We start from the raw sequence: 16,798 nt of genomic DNA on the forward strand, positions 1-16,798 counted from the left end.
CCTAAATGGACATTGAAGCTTTGGACTCTGCCTCCTTTTTTAAAAAAATATACAGTATTTGTTTTTTTTGCACATTTTAAAAAACTATTTAATATACACATGTAAACAACATGTCTTATCCACAGCCTCCTCTACTGTAAAGATGAAGCCACACTCAGGTTGGAGGAACAACACCTTATATTCCGTCTGGGTAGCCTCCAACCTGATGGCATGAACATCGACTTCTCTAACTTCCGCTAATGCCCCACCTCCCCCCGTACCCCATCCGTTATTTATTTTTATACAAACATTCTTTCTCTCTCTCCTTTTTCTCCCTTGGTCCCTCTGACTATACCCCTTGCCCATCCTCTGGGTCCCCCCCCCCTTGTCTTTCTCCCTGGACCTCCTGTCCCATGATCCTCTCGTATCCCTTTTGCCTATCACCTGTCCAGCTCTCGGCTCCATCCCTCCCCCTCCTGTCTTCTCCTATCATTTCGGATCTCCCCCTCCCCCTCCCACTTTCAAATCTCTTACTAGCTCTTCCTTCAGTTAGTCCTGACGAAGGGTCTCGGCCTGAAACGTCGACTGTACCTCTTCCTAGAGATGCTGCCTGGCCTGCTGCGTTCACCAGCAACTTTGATGTGTTGCTAATATACATATGTAATTGTTTTACTTATGTTTTATTTTATTATTTTTCTCTGCTAGGTTATGTATTTCATTGAACTGCTGTTGCTAAGTTACAAATTTCACATCACATGCGTGTGATAATAAACCTGATTTTGTGCAAGGGTAGTGATGCAACCAGTCTTTTCACTATACAACTATAGAAGTTTGTTAGTCTGCTGTGACACATCAAAACTCCTTAAACATCTAAGAAAGCAGAGACATACCTTCATCACTGCATCTATATGCTGGGTTCAGAATAAAGTCCTCTGAGATGTTGACAATAAGGTACTTGAAGCTTTTCAACTTAACCATGCATTAATCCTGACTTGTATAAAGCTGGAAGGTTATTCTGTTTATAACATTGTTTTGCATTACTTTTACTGAACCTTTGCACCATTGTTTTGCACATATCATATTATTCCCAAAAGTGCATTTGAAACTTTCTCCTCTCGCTTACAGCTGTTGAAACTCAGGGCAATTTAAGACATTGTTACATTAAATTTTTAAACAAAAAGGTCATTGGTCATTTCGGTTTTAATCTTGAAAATACAAAGTTCAAAGTAAGTATATTATCAGAGTACATATACATCACCGCTTAAAACCCTGAGATTCATTTTCTAGTGGGTATTCTCAAATCTATAGCCCAACCATAACAGAATCCATGAGACCACCCAACTAGGGCATTCAATCAGTCTGCAGCAGACAAACTGCAAACACAAAATAATAACAAACAATATTGAGGACATGAGATAGAGTTCTTAAAATAAGTCCATTGGTTGTGGGAACATTTCAATGATGGGGTAAGTGAAGTTACCCCTTTGATTCAAGAGCCTGATGGTTGAGGAGATGGTCAAACTGATCATGAACCTGGAGGTGTGAGCCCCAAGGCTCCTGGACCTTGCTGGTGCCATCAGTCAGGAGGAAGCATCATTTACTTTCATAACTAATATGGATAGTCCAGCAGGCCATTTTCCAAAAGGCCATAAAAATGTAATAATTTGGATGATAAATTTATACAGACCCACTTTTTTCCAAATATAAATAATTTAAGTGGAACACAGGTCAGGCAGCTGTGGGAGGAGAAACAGTTGGCATTTCAGGTTGAAGACCCTTCGGAACTCTTAATAGAATGCCTGACCTACTGAACATTTACACTGGTATTAGAATTATGAGTACCTATCTAGCAAGCTATATGCTGCCAGTGGAAGTGGAAGTAGCAGATATAATAGCAATGTTTATTGTTTGCACCATTTGTCTTTTGCACATTGTCAGTTATAGTTTTTCATAAATTCTATTGTATTTCATTATTTTCCCTTAAATGGCTGCAAGGAATTGAATCTCAAGGTGACATATACCTACTTTGATAATAAATTTACTTTGACTCTGGGTTTGGTTTAAATTTAGAATTGTTCAGAGCTTCAGCATGACTTGCAAGTTTTTCCCCTCACCCTTGTTTCCAACTTTTAAATTCAAAAATACACTCACACAGATAAATCAATGTCACATTCATATACAAATTCCAATACATCCCTAACTCTTGAAACTTCAGTACCAATATGCTAGAACTTTAAATTATTTTGAAAATTAGGTTGAAAGGGTGAGGAAGGCTTCAGGAGTAAACTTGGAAAAATCCAGAGATGGAGTCCCAAGGCAGTCCTACATTGAGTTGACTGTTGACTGGCAACTCTTGCAACACTGCTGATACCAAACTGTATCGGTCTCTGCCTTTTCTTTCGGTTCATCAGATGCATGGAGAGGGAGAGCTTGCTACATGGGCAATAGCTTGCTCTCCAGCGTACTGCCCAGGCTTGCGTATCCAGACAGCTAGGATGCAATATCCGTGGTCAACTCTATCCGATAGAGGTCCTCACCTCACCTAGACATGGTGAGGAGAGATGAAATATAGAAAGTGATACAAAAATTTACTGTAATTCAAAATTGAGCATTTGAGGTTCTACAGATCCTACCAGAATTTAAGCATTACTCAGCATTCATCTGGGCTTCAAACATTTCAATTAATGGATCAATTACTGGAAGCCTGTATATGCAGCACAATTATGGTCTCTCTTAAGGTCTTGGAAAAGAACTAAATGCTGATGGATAATGGGTTTTGCAAATATTTCATTTAATAACATTTTTAAAAATCAGTACAATAGAATTAAATTGATTTAACTTTAAACTGTAGTTGTAAACCTATTACATACATGATTAAGTGTAAAGAATGTTCGGTTATTTAGTATAATCAAGGCAGAAATTGAAGAATTGTAGAATCCAGTGAAAACAATTGATACTATCCGTGTGGAAAGAATGGAGGATCAGAAGAAAAGTTGAAGGATGGCCACTTATCTTTACAAGTGACAGCTGTCAGTTGCTCACATCTTGTGATAAGGTCCTTCACAAGTTCTAACAAATAAAAGCACATTGAAAGAGCCCCCTGAACACTGACTTCATTTGTTGAAATAACTAAAGAATTCAGTACATCCAAGTGTCTTGTATTTTCAAATCACATTCTTCAACAAATTTAATTAAAGAACTTAGAGTGATACTTAAGCTTCAAGGTATGTCAACAACACTTCAATTAAAAAATGCATTCAAATAGAGTGACTGCCCATAATGACATTACTTTTTGATAAACTGTTGGGGCTGTGATTACCTGTATTATGACATTAAATTTGAAGATCTAGACTTTCATAGCCAAGAGCACAAAATTTCAAGAACTAAATTAAGTCACTCCATAATTTTAATTCTCATCATTCTGTACTTCTAGAGTCTCAGGAAAGTTGTGACATGTTGTACAGTATCTAATATTGTTTCTAATTTGAAATTGAGAATGCATTACACATTCAAATGAATAAACCTTATTGTTTAATAAAAAGCTAGCTGTTTCTAACATCAGTCCAACTGATCAATTAGAAGACTTTCAGGGAGTACATTTCCTTTTATTGTGAAAGTAAACCACTGTCTGAAACAAGGAATGCAGGCAAAAGGCAACAATGCATTTTGTCAAAACTCAGCAAGATGAAACAAATTTTTGTTAAGCATTTGGCATTTAAGTAAATGGAATAATATTATTCAAAAAGGTACATTTTGAAAAGTGCAATTGGAAAATTGAAAATCAGTCAATGTTTTGGGTCAGGCCTTTCACCAGGACTGGAAAGGAAGGGAGAAAGACACTGAAATAAGATGGGGGAGAAGAGGCAAGAGGCTTCCTCTTCTACCATGATGAGGCCAATCTCAGGTTGGAGAAACAGTATCTCATTCCATCTAAGTAGCCTCCAACCTGATGGCATGAAATCAATTTTTCTGATTTGCAGTCATTTCTTTCCCCCTACCCCTTCCAACTTCAATCCCCCACTCTGGCCTCTTACCTCTTCTTGTTACCTATCACCTCCCCCTCCAGTCCACTCTTCTGATTCCTTCTTCTCCAGTCCTTTACTTTTTCCACGGATTCTTAACTTACCCTCACAGCTTCTTAACTTACCCCTATTCCCAAACCACCCGGTTTCATCTATCATTTTCTAGTTTATCATCCTTTGCCTCCCCCCCCCCCAACCTCCTTATTCTGGCATCTTTCCACTTTCTTTCTAGTCCTGAAGGATTTTGGCCTGAACTGTCAACTGTTTTTTCATTTCCGTAGATGCTGCCTTGACCTGCTGACTTCCTCCAGCATTGTGTTGTCAAAAATATAGTTTAGAATTTCAGTAACATATTTAACACATTATAAACACGAGGAAGTCTGCAGATGGCGGAAATCCAAAGCAACACAAAATGGAAGAATCAGGTTGGGCAGCATCTATGGAAGTGAATATGCAACTGCTATTTCAAGCATAGACCCTTCCACTGGACTTTTAAAGCCCCCAATAGCTACAAGTCACCAGCAATTGTGGCTAAATTTCTAGTGGTTTTTGAAAATTGGATGATCAGATACCATACTGAAGGTCAGTTTTGACCGACTCAAGACAGAATTGATAATGATTTGAATGCAAACATCAGCAGAAAAGATAAAAAAAACCTCTAACTGTAATTTCAGTATCTGTATGGATACAGGGCAATCTTTTTACCCAATTTGTTTTATAACTCTTCTGACCTGGAGTTCTTGCACTGAACCTGCCATATTAGTTGTGTTGGATGTATTAATAGTGTTCTGAAACAAAATATTTCATTTCTTGTTAGCTGCAACTCAAGACAGTGATGAAAAATTACAATCTTCAAAGACTACTGAATTCACAGCATGTAATTATCAATGGAAATATGCTTCCTCTTCAATGTGCTTAGTATACCCAATATTTCCAATCAAAGCAATTATACGAGACTCAAATGCTAGACTGCAGCTTAGAGTAGGTTTAGTTTAATACAGAACTATTAAGACTATGATCAAGGGCTACATGTGGTAAGAAACAATACAATGAGTCTAGCATAGTCACAAATGACATTTAAACATTAAAATAAGGGAATTCTGAGACATTCTAGAAGAAAATGTGCTTTTGATATTTATTGAAATCACATTGAGCTCCAGATAAATCACAAAATACTGCATGTATGATTAGGCAAGATTCTGGGTGAAATAAAAGCTATTGCAATCTTAAATACTGTAATTTGAAATAGGAATTTGAGTCAGCGATAATTGTTTTTTTTCTCTATATAGAGGAATCCCTTCAAATTTCATTCATGAAATTATAACTAGTTAATAGATTAGTTATCAAACTAATTCCAAAAATTATAGCTACAAAACTATCTGTAAAGCTCTGAATAAGCACGCAAGTTTCAAGAGACTGTTCCTTCAAAAGTATCCAACATTTGCATGATAAATAGGTGGGGAATCTTACTCAATGATTCATGGAGCTGATCAAATGTTATTTTTGGGAAATCAAACAGAACAGTAAATGCTTAAAATTAGAAAGGGTGGTCAAGAGAATAAATTGTCCTGCAATCACTTGGAAACATCCAGTGTGATAGACCCGATTATCTTTATGGATTGATCACAACTTACTGTTTGTAACAGGGATATAATTTTTAATATATTGCAACATCCCTTCTACAAAGAAGGTACTGAACACAAGCTGAACAAAGAATACATATGCTAATATGGCTGACTGAGCTGCACTCAGGGAGATCAAGAAATTTTTAGTCATAATCTAGGAACATGGTATCCAACCAAAGTGGCTCTCGCATTAACCACTACAGCTTTAAGCCACAGAATCAAACTCCCGTATATTTGTAACAGACTCCAGCAGTACTAATATCACAATGATGCCAGTGCTTAAAAGTAGTGAAGAAACAATATTAGTACTAATCTATCACAAGATCTGTACCACTTTTCCCACTTAGCCCACTTGAAGAATTGGCACCTTTGTAATGCCCAAACAAAAAAAATCTTCAATGCTTCCTTGTCCCAAAACATGAAAAGATTAAACATCAAAGTTCAGTAGTAAGTAGAAATTGAAAAGTTTGAAGAATCAAATGCTCTTCATCTTTTCCAGGCCTTATGTAGTAGGTTTCAGTGCACCGTGTCAGCAGAAATCCAAGTCTAAAAACAAGCACAAAGTAACTTTTCAAAACTTGTCACATTAAAAACATCCTGAATATTAAGCTGTTCTTCAGATGCTACTAGCCATCCAAATCAATTAGAATATCCCACTTACAGAAAGTAGAAAAACATTGTATTGTATTATTCATATTGTATTATAATACAAAAACTTGGATTCAAAACATTTTTATAGTAACACAATAGAATCAATAAAGTCTAAAGAAACAGATTGTTCAGAAGTCATTTTTTAAATGAATAATTATTCTTAAACCCGACCAATGAAGGATCAACCTTCCCCTTACCCTAGCCCTGTTAGCTAGCTTTCCAAAGGCTGGTACTCTGGTATTGAATGATCACATTTCAAATAAAATCCAATTCCAGAAGGTCTCAGTTTGAATGTTGAGACAAGTATAGATGGTTGAAAACATTCTTTTACCAGCAACTTTGATGTGTGTTGCATCTCAAGATAAATTGTTTCATTAGGAATTCAATTTTCTGGAACTGGAATAGCATTTGAACACTACTTTTAGGAGTGTGGCTCTTTAATCCATACAGTGCAGGACATTAAACCCAAGATCAAAACAAGTCTGGCAAGCTGTACTTCAGTTGTCCTTGGGTGAAAAAGTTGTATTTGCTACTGAGATATTAACTGAAAACTATGTTTAAAATGAACCCGTCAGTATATCTGATTTGTAAGCACAAGCTTTTCTATCTAAAACTGTTTCGAAGAGTATTTATTCCCAGATTGGAGCGATCCCATTCTCCCAACTTATTCTCTCACACTCATACACATCCATTGGTAAGTTTAACCACCCTCACCCCTTTCATGGATCTCCCACCAACCAATAATATACGGGGAGATTTACAGTAGGCATTTAGCGTGTCTTTGTGATGTGGGAAGGAACTGCAAGAGTTGGGGAAGGCCACACAACTCAGGAAAAACAAATTCTGCAGTTAGCACAGAAGATCAGATGCAAGCCCTGGCCAGTTACACTATCTGCAGTGTCACCATGCCAATTTCAAAACATCCCATGGGATTTGCATCCCAAGATTCTCAGCTATGTTGAAAGCTACTTAATTGTTGCTGATTCTGGGCACCCTGTTTATAAATAAAGATGAAAACTAGCTTGTGCAGACTTGTGCTAATTTTTTTAGTCTGGTGACAAATTGTATAGCTGACCACTTCCTATTGGAGGAATGTATTCACGTGGTTTAGTGATGTATTAACAGTTTGTGCCTGGGAGAAAGTCACCTTCAGCACCTTAATCAGGTTGCGTACAAGGAGATTCAAACAACACAAATCATGAGATTGATAAAATGTAAGATGACAGCTGATTTCTAAAGTTTTAAATTTAAAGCAGTTCACTGGCTTAATCTATTTCTGCTTTAGATCAATATTAAAATCTATACTAAAACATGGGCTCAATATCAGAACCAATTAACCCAAATAAAAAGATTCATGTCTCAATTTTATGACTAAACAATTCAATTGCACAAATTCTTGGAAGAACTTCATCTAATTATGCAAAATTAGCAAAGACATTAGTACATAATGAAATAAGATTCCCCATCTTCCAAATTTGGTTTATGACTTCTGTCGGCAGATTATTAATCCAAACCCCTGAAAATTGCAACACTAAATTAATCACTCAGCTGTCTCCTCATAATGAGAGTAATCTCAGGCATTCTGAAACCAAAATGCCAGACAGATTCCTTTTTCTAAAGAGTAATAACAGATGAACTTTGGAAAAACTTCTCACCCATATCCAAGTTGTGCTTTTATTTATGCCTGTACATCTACCAGTTCAGGGGGCAAAGGAGACTTGGGATGTTTACTCTCAAAATGCTGTTTGAAGGTTTTAGGATCTGGCATCTGTGTCTGAAAAAACAGAAAATAGATAGTAAATAATATCTCAATGTCCAGCAAAACTGAAATACAACAAAATGCTACAGTTATACACATTCTCGATAAGGCCACATCTGAAATATTGTGTCATAGCTGTTTACCATACCTCATTGATCTTGGAAGAAGTGCAACACATTCAAGTGAAATTACAAACCGATTCAGACCAAATTATAATGCATTAAAATTATAGTTCAAAATTGATTAAAAGTTCAAAGTAAATTATCAAAGTACATACATATCACCATATAAACCATGAGATTTTTTTTGACGATACTCAACAAATCCTTCATAGAATAACAAACATAAAAGAATCAATAAAAGACTGCACCAATTGGGCATTCAGTGTGCAAAAGTCCCCCAATACTAAAAGAAATAATAATAGAGCAATAAATATCAAAAAGAGATTGAGTCCTTGAAAGTGGATCCATAGGTTGTGGGAACATTCCAATGATAGGCGAGTGAAGTTATCCCCTTTGATTCAAGAGCCCAATTTAAATTTAAAATATGGTAACTGATGTTGATAGGGAGAATAGCTCCATAGATCTCAGACTAGGAAACATTATAGCCGAACCCTTTCAGAAGTTAGGAACAAAAGATCCTGGTTAATTAGAATATATTGGGACCAGCATATTTTGGCCCAATTAGCTGCAGTTCCATGGAAATAGTTAAAAAGTTTAAAAAATAAACTACTGTTTAACTGAGTAACACATTATGTATTTGAATGAAATATAGAATAAATTAGAACACCATCAATATTATTATAGTACTATAAAACTGTATTAGTTCCTAATAGTTATTGACAGGAATAATGCAGTGTATTCTGCCATGTTTATTTGAATGACTGTAAACAAACAAAATCAGCACAGACACCTAGTGTAGACAATGGACTGCATTCATACATTGTTATTGATGACTGCAATCTCCAAATCTTTTTTCATTATAACATTCCAGATGATTGTTGATACCTTCAAATTCTTTGCAGTTCCTAACTTGTAGTAGTGAAATTGTTTCAATTATACTCCTGGTTGTTTCTGGCATCTCCAACCCTCAAAACCGCAGTGAGCAAAACAGATCTGATTGTCTTACTACTCATTTCTCATCAACCACTGAGAAAAATCACTTTTTTGAATACAAGCATGCATAACAGATGCTACTTAAGCAATGTAGGATCTAATGGCCACACAAGTGCAGGTGTCTGACATTAGCTACAAACTGTCCAACAACAGTCTCCTGGCCCAATTAACCAGAATCCACTACTTCTATTAAAAGATAGTTGGAGATTCTCATATCAAATGCTAATCTTAAATTGAAGAATAGTAAGCAAAGGTACAAATAGAAATTAGGTAAAATACAGCATATAGAGTTAGATCAGATCAGCCAATTTTATTGATCAAAGGTGGCACAAGGTGAGTAAATGGTAATGATGGAAGAACAATGCCTTTACAAGTTTGGACGGTGTGCAACTTGGCCAGCAACATGCAGTGAATTGGTCATCATTAGCATCAACTATTTCATCGTGGATGGTGGAAAGTTTCTAGGGCAGGGTTCCCAACTTGGGGTTCCATGGACACCTCGGTTAATGGTAGGGGTCCGAAGTTTAAAAACCTCTACTCTAGGGTGTGAAGAGAAGAGGCATTTGTCATAGCACAACCAGTCTCCAAGCTGATCTTAGAGCCACATTACTTGACTGGTGCAGTTGTGGTCTTTGGCAGGACAATCACATGGGAGACTAACAAGGGGTAACACCACTAAATAATAAGAGGCAAAGGCTAGACTCACTTGTTGTGCAATTTGTGAATATAACCACATTAATCAGGTTCATTTTTATTAAGCTTACGCTCTTGGAATTAGTCAGGCAACGTTATTTTAAAATCAAAACTCATCACAATTTCAACACGAGTACTGCAGTGATGTTCTTCTCAAAGACATTTTAAATCGTTTTGTGAACCTGCTCTTCCCCACCTTGCAGACTGGACACGTGTGCACAAGTGCTGCCTTTGCTGCCGCCTTTTGATCAGATCCCCCTTTCTTCTTTTCAGCTTGTCTCTTAGCATTCTTCTGCTGGGCTTGGATCTTCTGCTGTCCACGAGCCATGATGAAATTCAGGAAATCTACCAAAAAGTAAAGCTTCAGTTACTCTTCATACTAGTGCAACAACAGAGATACAACAGAAACTAGCAAAATACTTGTACTCCACTGTTTAAAACATTAAAATAGAAAAATCCCAAACTAGACAAAAATCACAAATATTCCATGCGAATCAAAGGCACATCTTCACAGACTGTTCCCAATAAACAAGGTCCAATAGAAAGAAAAAACAACAATAACTTTAGGAATGAAAAACATGTGCATCATAGATTACAAATTCAAAACTGATTAAGTTGTTAGTGCAAGCAGAATTTTAAAAAAATGAAATTCATACAACTCTTACTACACAGCATCTTCAGTCAATATACAGCGGTATGCAAAAGTTTGGGCACCCCTGGTCAAAATTTCTGTTACTGTGAATAGTTAACTGGTAGAAGATGAACTGATCCCCAAAAGTCATAAAGTTAAAGATGAAACATTCTTTTCAACATTTTAAGATTAATGTTTTTGTTTTGTACAATTTTAGAGTGGGGGGGGGAAGGGAAGGAGTGCAAAAGTTTGGGCACCCCGAGAGATTTGAGTCCTCATAACTTTTACCAAGGTCTCAGACCTTAGTTTGTTAGGGCTATGGCTTGTTCAGTCATTGTTAGGAAAGGCCAGGTAATGCAAATTTCAAAGCTTTATAAATACCCTGACTCCTCAAACCTTGTCCCAACAATCAACAGCCATGGGCTCCTCTAAGCAGCTGCCTAGCACTCTGAAAATTAAAATAAATGATGCCCACAAAGCAGGAAAAGGCTATAAGAAGATAGCAAAGCGTTTTCAGGTAGCCGTTACCTCAGTTCATAATGTAATTAAGAAATGGCAGTTAACAGGAACGGTGGAGGTCAAGTTGAGGTCTGGAAGACCAAGAAAACTTTCCAAGAGAACTGCTCGTAGGATTGGTAGAAAGGCAAATCAAAACCCCCGTTTGACTTCTAAAGACCTTCAGGAAGATTTAGCAGACTCTGGAGTGGTGGTGCACTGTTCTACTGTGCAGTGACACCTGCACAAATATGACCTTCATGGAAGAGCAATCAGAAGAAAACCTCTCCTGTGTCCTCACCACAAAATTCAGCGTCAAGTTTGCAAAGGAACATCTAAACAAGCCTGATGCATTTTGGAAACAAGTCCTGTGGACTGATGAAGTTAAAATAGAACTTTTTGGCCGCAAAGAGCAAAGGTATGTTTGGAGCAAAAAGGGTGCAGAATTTCATGAAGAACACCTCTCCAACTGTTAAGCAAGGGGGTGGATCAATCATGCTTTGGGCTTGTGTTGCAGCCAGTGGCACGGGGAACATTTCACTGGTAGAGGGAAGAATGAATTCAATTAAATACCAGCACATTCTGGAAGCAAACATCGCACCGTCTGTAAAAAAAAAACTGAAGATGAAAAGGGATGGCTTCTACAACAGGATAATGATTCTAAACACACCTCAACATCCACAATGGACTACCTTAAGCGCAAGCTGAAAGTTTTGCCATGGCCCTCATAGTTCCCCAACCTAAACATCATCGAAAATCTGTGGATAGACCTCAAAAGAGCACTGCATGCAAGATGGCCCAAGAATCTCACAGCACTAGAAGCCTTTTGCAAGGAAGAATGGGTGAAAATCCCCCAAAGAATTGAAACTCTTAGCTGGCTACAGAAAGCGTTTACAAGCTGTGATATTTGCCAAAGGGGGTGTTACTAAGTACTGCCATGCAGGGTGCCCAAACTTTTGCTTCGGGCCCTTTTCCTTTTTTGTTATTTTGAAACTGTAAAAGATAGAAATAAAACAGTAATCTTGTTTGAAGTATTAAAGAAATGTGTCATCTTTAACTTTATACCTTTTGGAAATCAGGTCATCTTTTACTCGCTTAGCTATTCACAGTAACAGAAATTTTGACCAGGGGTGCCCAAACTTTTGCATACCGCTATATGTCAAGCCTCTGTACAGAAGGGTTTTAAATAACACACATCAAAGTTGCTGGTGAACGCAGCAGGCCAGGCAGCATCTCTAGGAAGAGGTACAGTCGACGTTTCAGGCCGAGACCCTAAATAACATTTGACACTGAACCACAAGAAAATAATAAGTAACAAAAGAAAAACTTGATCACTGAGTTCAATTTTTAAAGGAGTATTTAACGAAGGTGAGATTCCAGAGTTAGAAACTGAAGATATTATTGTGCTGGAGAAATGAAATTCAGATATTACTAAAAACCAAAATTGGAGAATAGCAAAGCTAATGATTTTAGGACAGGAAAAAATTTGTAATAGGAAGAAAATTATTATAAAATCATAAACATTATCTTATAAAAGAGAATTGTTTTTGTACATTGAAGCAAAACTGAGTTTTGTAATTACCTCAAGCTTATGGAGATTATGCACACACAGCCCCACAGGTACTCAGCATAGCAGGCCCTTCGACCCATCTAGCCCATACAGAACCATTTCAACTGCCTCCATGCCTCTACCATCCATGTACCCATTCAGACTTAAATGTTGAGGTAACAAAAAGAGGCCTGGATAAATGTTTCAGCAAATGATCTGAATCAGGGTCACAATCTACTTCAGCAAATTGGAAAATAGGCATGCAGAAGATTCTTACTTATCATCACATGGTCAAATATATCATGGATGGAATAAAAGGTTTAATAAAAGTGGTATGGCAACATAGAGGCAGAGCAGTTAATGCTGCTGGTCCACAGCTTCAGCACCATGGATTTGATTTTGGCCACAAGTCCTGTCAGTGTGGGATTAATAATCTCCTTATGGCTACCAGGGTTTCTTCCAGCGGCTCCAGCTTCCTTCCACGGCCCTATTGATAGGTTACAAAACCACTGTACGTAGAAATCAAAGTACAATTTTATATATTACATATAAATTACTAAATTGGTTGAAAGGTTGAACTGCAATTCACATGATAAATGAACAATCATCTTATTTATTTATTGGGATACAACATGGAATAGGCCCTTCCTGCCCTTTGAGCTGCACCACCCAGCAATGCAATTTAACCCATGCCTAATCACAGGACGATTGATAGACCAATTAACCTACCAACCAGTTATTTGCCTTCAAATCAAAAGTCTCCTTGAAAATTACGCAACATCGCCACTGACCTCAAATTTTCGCTAGGGACTGCCCAAATTATGCTTTTACTTTCAGAAAGGATTGAGTACATCAAACCCCTGCTTCAATAGAAGCAATCTAGTCATCCCAACCAGCATACCTAGCCCCAACTATGAATGAATCTGCCTTTCCCACACAAACATCTCAGAACTATAATGGAAGCATGCCGATCAATCTTTAGGTAATGCCCAACAAATAAAGTTACGGCTGTAATACAGTTCTCAGTGGATCCACCTGCCACATGTTTTCCTACTCAGGTCAATAATTTATCCTTAAAGGTCTGAAAACGCTTGTATATAGGTATTTTTAACAAACATTTTCTAAGAGTCCAAATAAATATAGGTATCATGATTCTACCAAGATGTGGGAAAACAGGTCTAAGAAACATGCAGTACTAGAAGAATTTGATAAAACTAGCCAGCTTAAGCAGTTAAAAAAAGCAGAGCCAAGATAGAGTTGATTTTTATCCTGTTAAGTACTGTGACCTTAAACCACTATAAACAAGTCTATTCTGCTAAAAATACATACTGCGCTTTATTTTTATTATCAGCATTTTGTGAGTGCAGCTCTCAAAGTCCAACCTACGTCCGCATAATGAGGGGAGGGAACGAGAAAGGCCAGCCAACAGAACTCTGGTGAAGCTGTGTAGGCCAATCTCCTGTAGAGTGGATGCAATGGATTACAGAAACACCGAATTCCAACCATACCATCAACTTCGGACAGCGAAGACGGGATGTCATCAATGGCCTATGCTTCACTGGGATACCGGGGTCCAAGAAGAGAAGGCAACTTTGTGTGTGCCTCAGCATCATGCCAGAGTAAAGCACAAAATACCCTCATCGTATCAACTCCCCTCATACAAATAATCTTTCTAAATTAACAGAAAAAGCAGCAAGCTATAAACCTGTGGACAGTCTGAGGACTTAGGAAGTATTCTGTGGTATTGGTCAAGACAGAAGCCCGTAGATTCAATACAGGCCAGATACAGGCTCATAACTTAGGGTGACATTTTGGTGTAGCACAACTTGGTGTAGCACAACTTTGGCATCAGAAAGCCTGGAAGAACAGGAAAGGCCATTACAATAATAATGGATGATATTTGACCTATTAAATACTCCCTGCATTTTCTGTTTTTATTTTAGATTTCCACCATCTGTTTAGAAAACAAAGACAAAGTCCTATTTAACTTCGTTTTACACGCACTATAACTGCGCGGGGAATCTGAAAGAAGCGAGCTCCGTAAGGAAACGAAATAAACTAACAACATCTGCTCCAGACAAGAGGAATTCTGCTTATGCTGGAAATTCAAACAACACACATCAACTTTAACATCTGCTCCAGTGTGGCACGTTACTTTCCAAGAGGTGAACTAGCACCCTCTTAACTCAACCACAACAAAAGACAATACTCCCCTCAATTCCCGCCCTGCGGTACTAACATTCAAGAACCGGCAACTCTCCAGAGACTGCGAAGCGGCTGCTGAACAACGAGCGTGAAGAGCAACAAGCAACGCCAACGTGAAGCCGGATTACCGGTCGCCCAGGCCGAGGCGCGGTGTGTGGCCTGCAACAGGGCTACAGCCCACCCGGGGGCATAGTGCTCACCCCACCTCCGCGACTCGCAACAGAGCAACCCCGAGTTTCACGCCAAGAACTGACTAGCCAAGCGGCCGAGACTCACCGGCTGGCACCGACAGACACCACACAGCCCGCTAACGGCGCTCGCCCGTACTCGGTCAGCAGAGGCGGGGTCTGACGTCTCCGGAAGTGACGGCATCAAGCCCGAGGCCCGGGAGGTGAAAAAAAATGCGGGGACTCGCGCCGAGGATCACGTGGGCACCACAGAGCCGAGGATCACGTGGGCGTTAAAGGCTGCGGAAAAGATATAACCAAAATCTTGTCGTCTTATCCAATCTTATTCTCCTCTTCTAATAAAATTATACCGAGAGATTCCAAAGCAATAAACTGGTTTATCGTCACTTTTATTGCTGCTGTATCATTTTTAACCTTTGGGAATTACGCTCCAAGACGTTCAACGCATGTTTTCAATCAATGGTATTTTGTATAGAGCCCTGCCGCAGTACAATCAGTTGGAAAACATTTTAGAAAGCGTCTTTTAAGTCTGCATCCTTCTCGAACGCTTTGAAAAGAAAGTGACGAAATTGTTTCAAGGATAAGACTTCAGGTGCCACTGCAAGGAAGCTAGAACGGGAAATGTAGGTTGCGCACCATCGCAATATAAAAGCCGCACATGGATATTACATGTGCAAAACAAAATGTGCATTTAACATGTGACGTTACAGTATTGAAGGGCAAACAGGCGCCATTTATAAATAATACGGTAACAATTTGGGCTCGCTATTATTAGTTTTCTCTGGTTCGGACTGTCAACGACTGCGTGGTAAACAGTTTAAAGAGGCCATTCAATGCATTGGTTATATGTTTTTTTCCACTTTTCTCCCCCCCCCCCGAAAACATCTACCTCCCCACCCACGAGAGATACTGTTACCTCTCCGATTTAGTCTGCAGATAGACTGTAAGCTGATAAAAAAGAAATCTGTCACTACGGAGGAAATTGGGGGTGTGGGGGGGGGGTTAAAGGAGGGAGGGAAGAGGGGGGAGTGGAGTTTAGGGGAAGCAAGTTCATGTTCACAATCTGCAGACTTGCGTGAAAGCAAGTATTTCTTGTGTCACTTCTAATTGTCCTCCAAACATTCTGTCATGGTTTGCTCTATTATCGCCGTATCCTTCAAAAATCAGGCTCTCTTCCTGTCAAGCAATATTCCTTGAGGATAACGTTTGTCTGGGACACAGTACTTCATCCGAGATTAACCTTGGGAAGTGGTCCGAGTTAAACCTGACAGGATTAAGGGACACTTTCACATCCGGGGAGTTGGGAATGTGGTTAAAATAATGCAGTCAGGTCAAGTCAATTAAGTCCTGTTTATTGTCGCTTAACTATATACATGTATACTGTCAAACGAGACAATATTTCTCTGGACCAGGGAGTAAAGTACATAACACACAATAACGCAGGAAAGTAAGAATTAAATCCACAGTTGAATAATGCACAGATAAACAAAGTAAAGTGCATAAATTAAGTATTATGAGATACGGTACAAATTATTTAGTGACACATCAAACGTGATGTAGAAGGGAATCCAAAAGCCTGAGGGGAGAAACTGTTCCCCATCCCGGCCGTTCTTGTCTTTATCCATCGGAGTCTCCTGCCTGATGGTAGAAAGTCAAAGAGGATGTTGGATGGATGGGTGGGGAGTACTAATACTAAGGGCTCTCCTGATAAATGTCCCTGCTGGATGGTAGGGAGACCCCTATGATCCTCTTGGTCTTTCTCACAGAAGGAGAAAAAGAATTTAGAAAGTTAGAGTCCATATTGGAGGTTCTCAACCTGATATGGAAACTGGGTTTAGATGGATGAATAGTCCTGAATTATTGAGTGTGTGCCTTTAGATATCTGT

General features: G+C 38.6%; 1 protein-coding gene across 2 annotated transcripts; it reads right to left on the reverse strand.

The window, feature by feature from the left end:
• Positions 1–4,773: 4,773 nt before the first annotated feature.
• zgc:91910 (Zinc finger protein 706-like) lies at positions 4,774–15,140 on the reverse strand. Of its 2 annotated transcripts, none has more exons than XM_063033573.1 (4): positions 15,001–15,140; positions 10,041–10,189; positions 7,933–8,051; positions 4,774–6,172 (listed from the first exon to the last, which is right to left on the reverse strand). In XM_063033573.1, exons 2-3 carry the CDS (start codon positions 10,170–10,172, stop codon positions 7,956–7,958), a joined length of 228 nt encoding a protein of 75 aa, XP_062889643.1. In that variant the 5' UTR covers positions 10,173–10,189; positions 15,001–15,140; the 3' UTR covers positions 4,774–6,172; positions 7,933–7,955. The 2 variants fall into 2 exon arrangements, with proteins under 2 accessions (XP_062889643.1, XP_062889644.1); XM_063033574.1 differs by lacking the exon at positions 15,001–15,140 and adding an exon at positions 14,759–14,907.
• Positions 15,141–16,798: the final 1,658 nt, after the last annotated feature.

This window comes from Mobula hypostoma, chromosome 26 (genome assembly GCF_963921235.1).
Source record: "Mobula hypostoma chromosome 26, sMobHyp1.1, whole genome shotgun sequence".
Classification (NCBI taxonomy): Eukaryota; Metazoa; Chordata; class Chondrichthyes; order Myliobatiformes; family Myliobatidae; genus Mobula; species Mobula hypostoma.

What these genes read in the sequence shown, in the direction of transcription:
- zgc:91910 (XM_063033573.1), bottom strand. Translation starts at nt 10,172, where the DNA reads ATGGCTCGTGGACAGCAGAAGATCCAAGCCCAGCAGAAGAATGCTAAG. An exon ending in ACACGTGTCCAGTCTGCAAG is followed by an intron (nt 8,052 to 10,040) that starts GTGGGGAAGAGC and finishes CTGTTTTTTCAG; the next exon opens with ACACAGATGCCAGATCCTAA.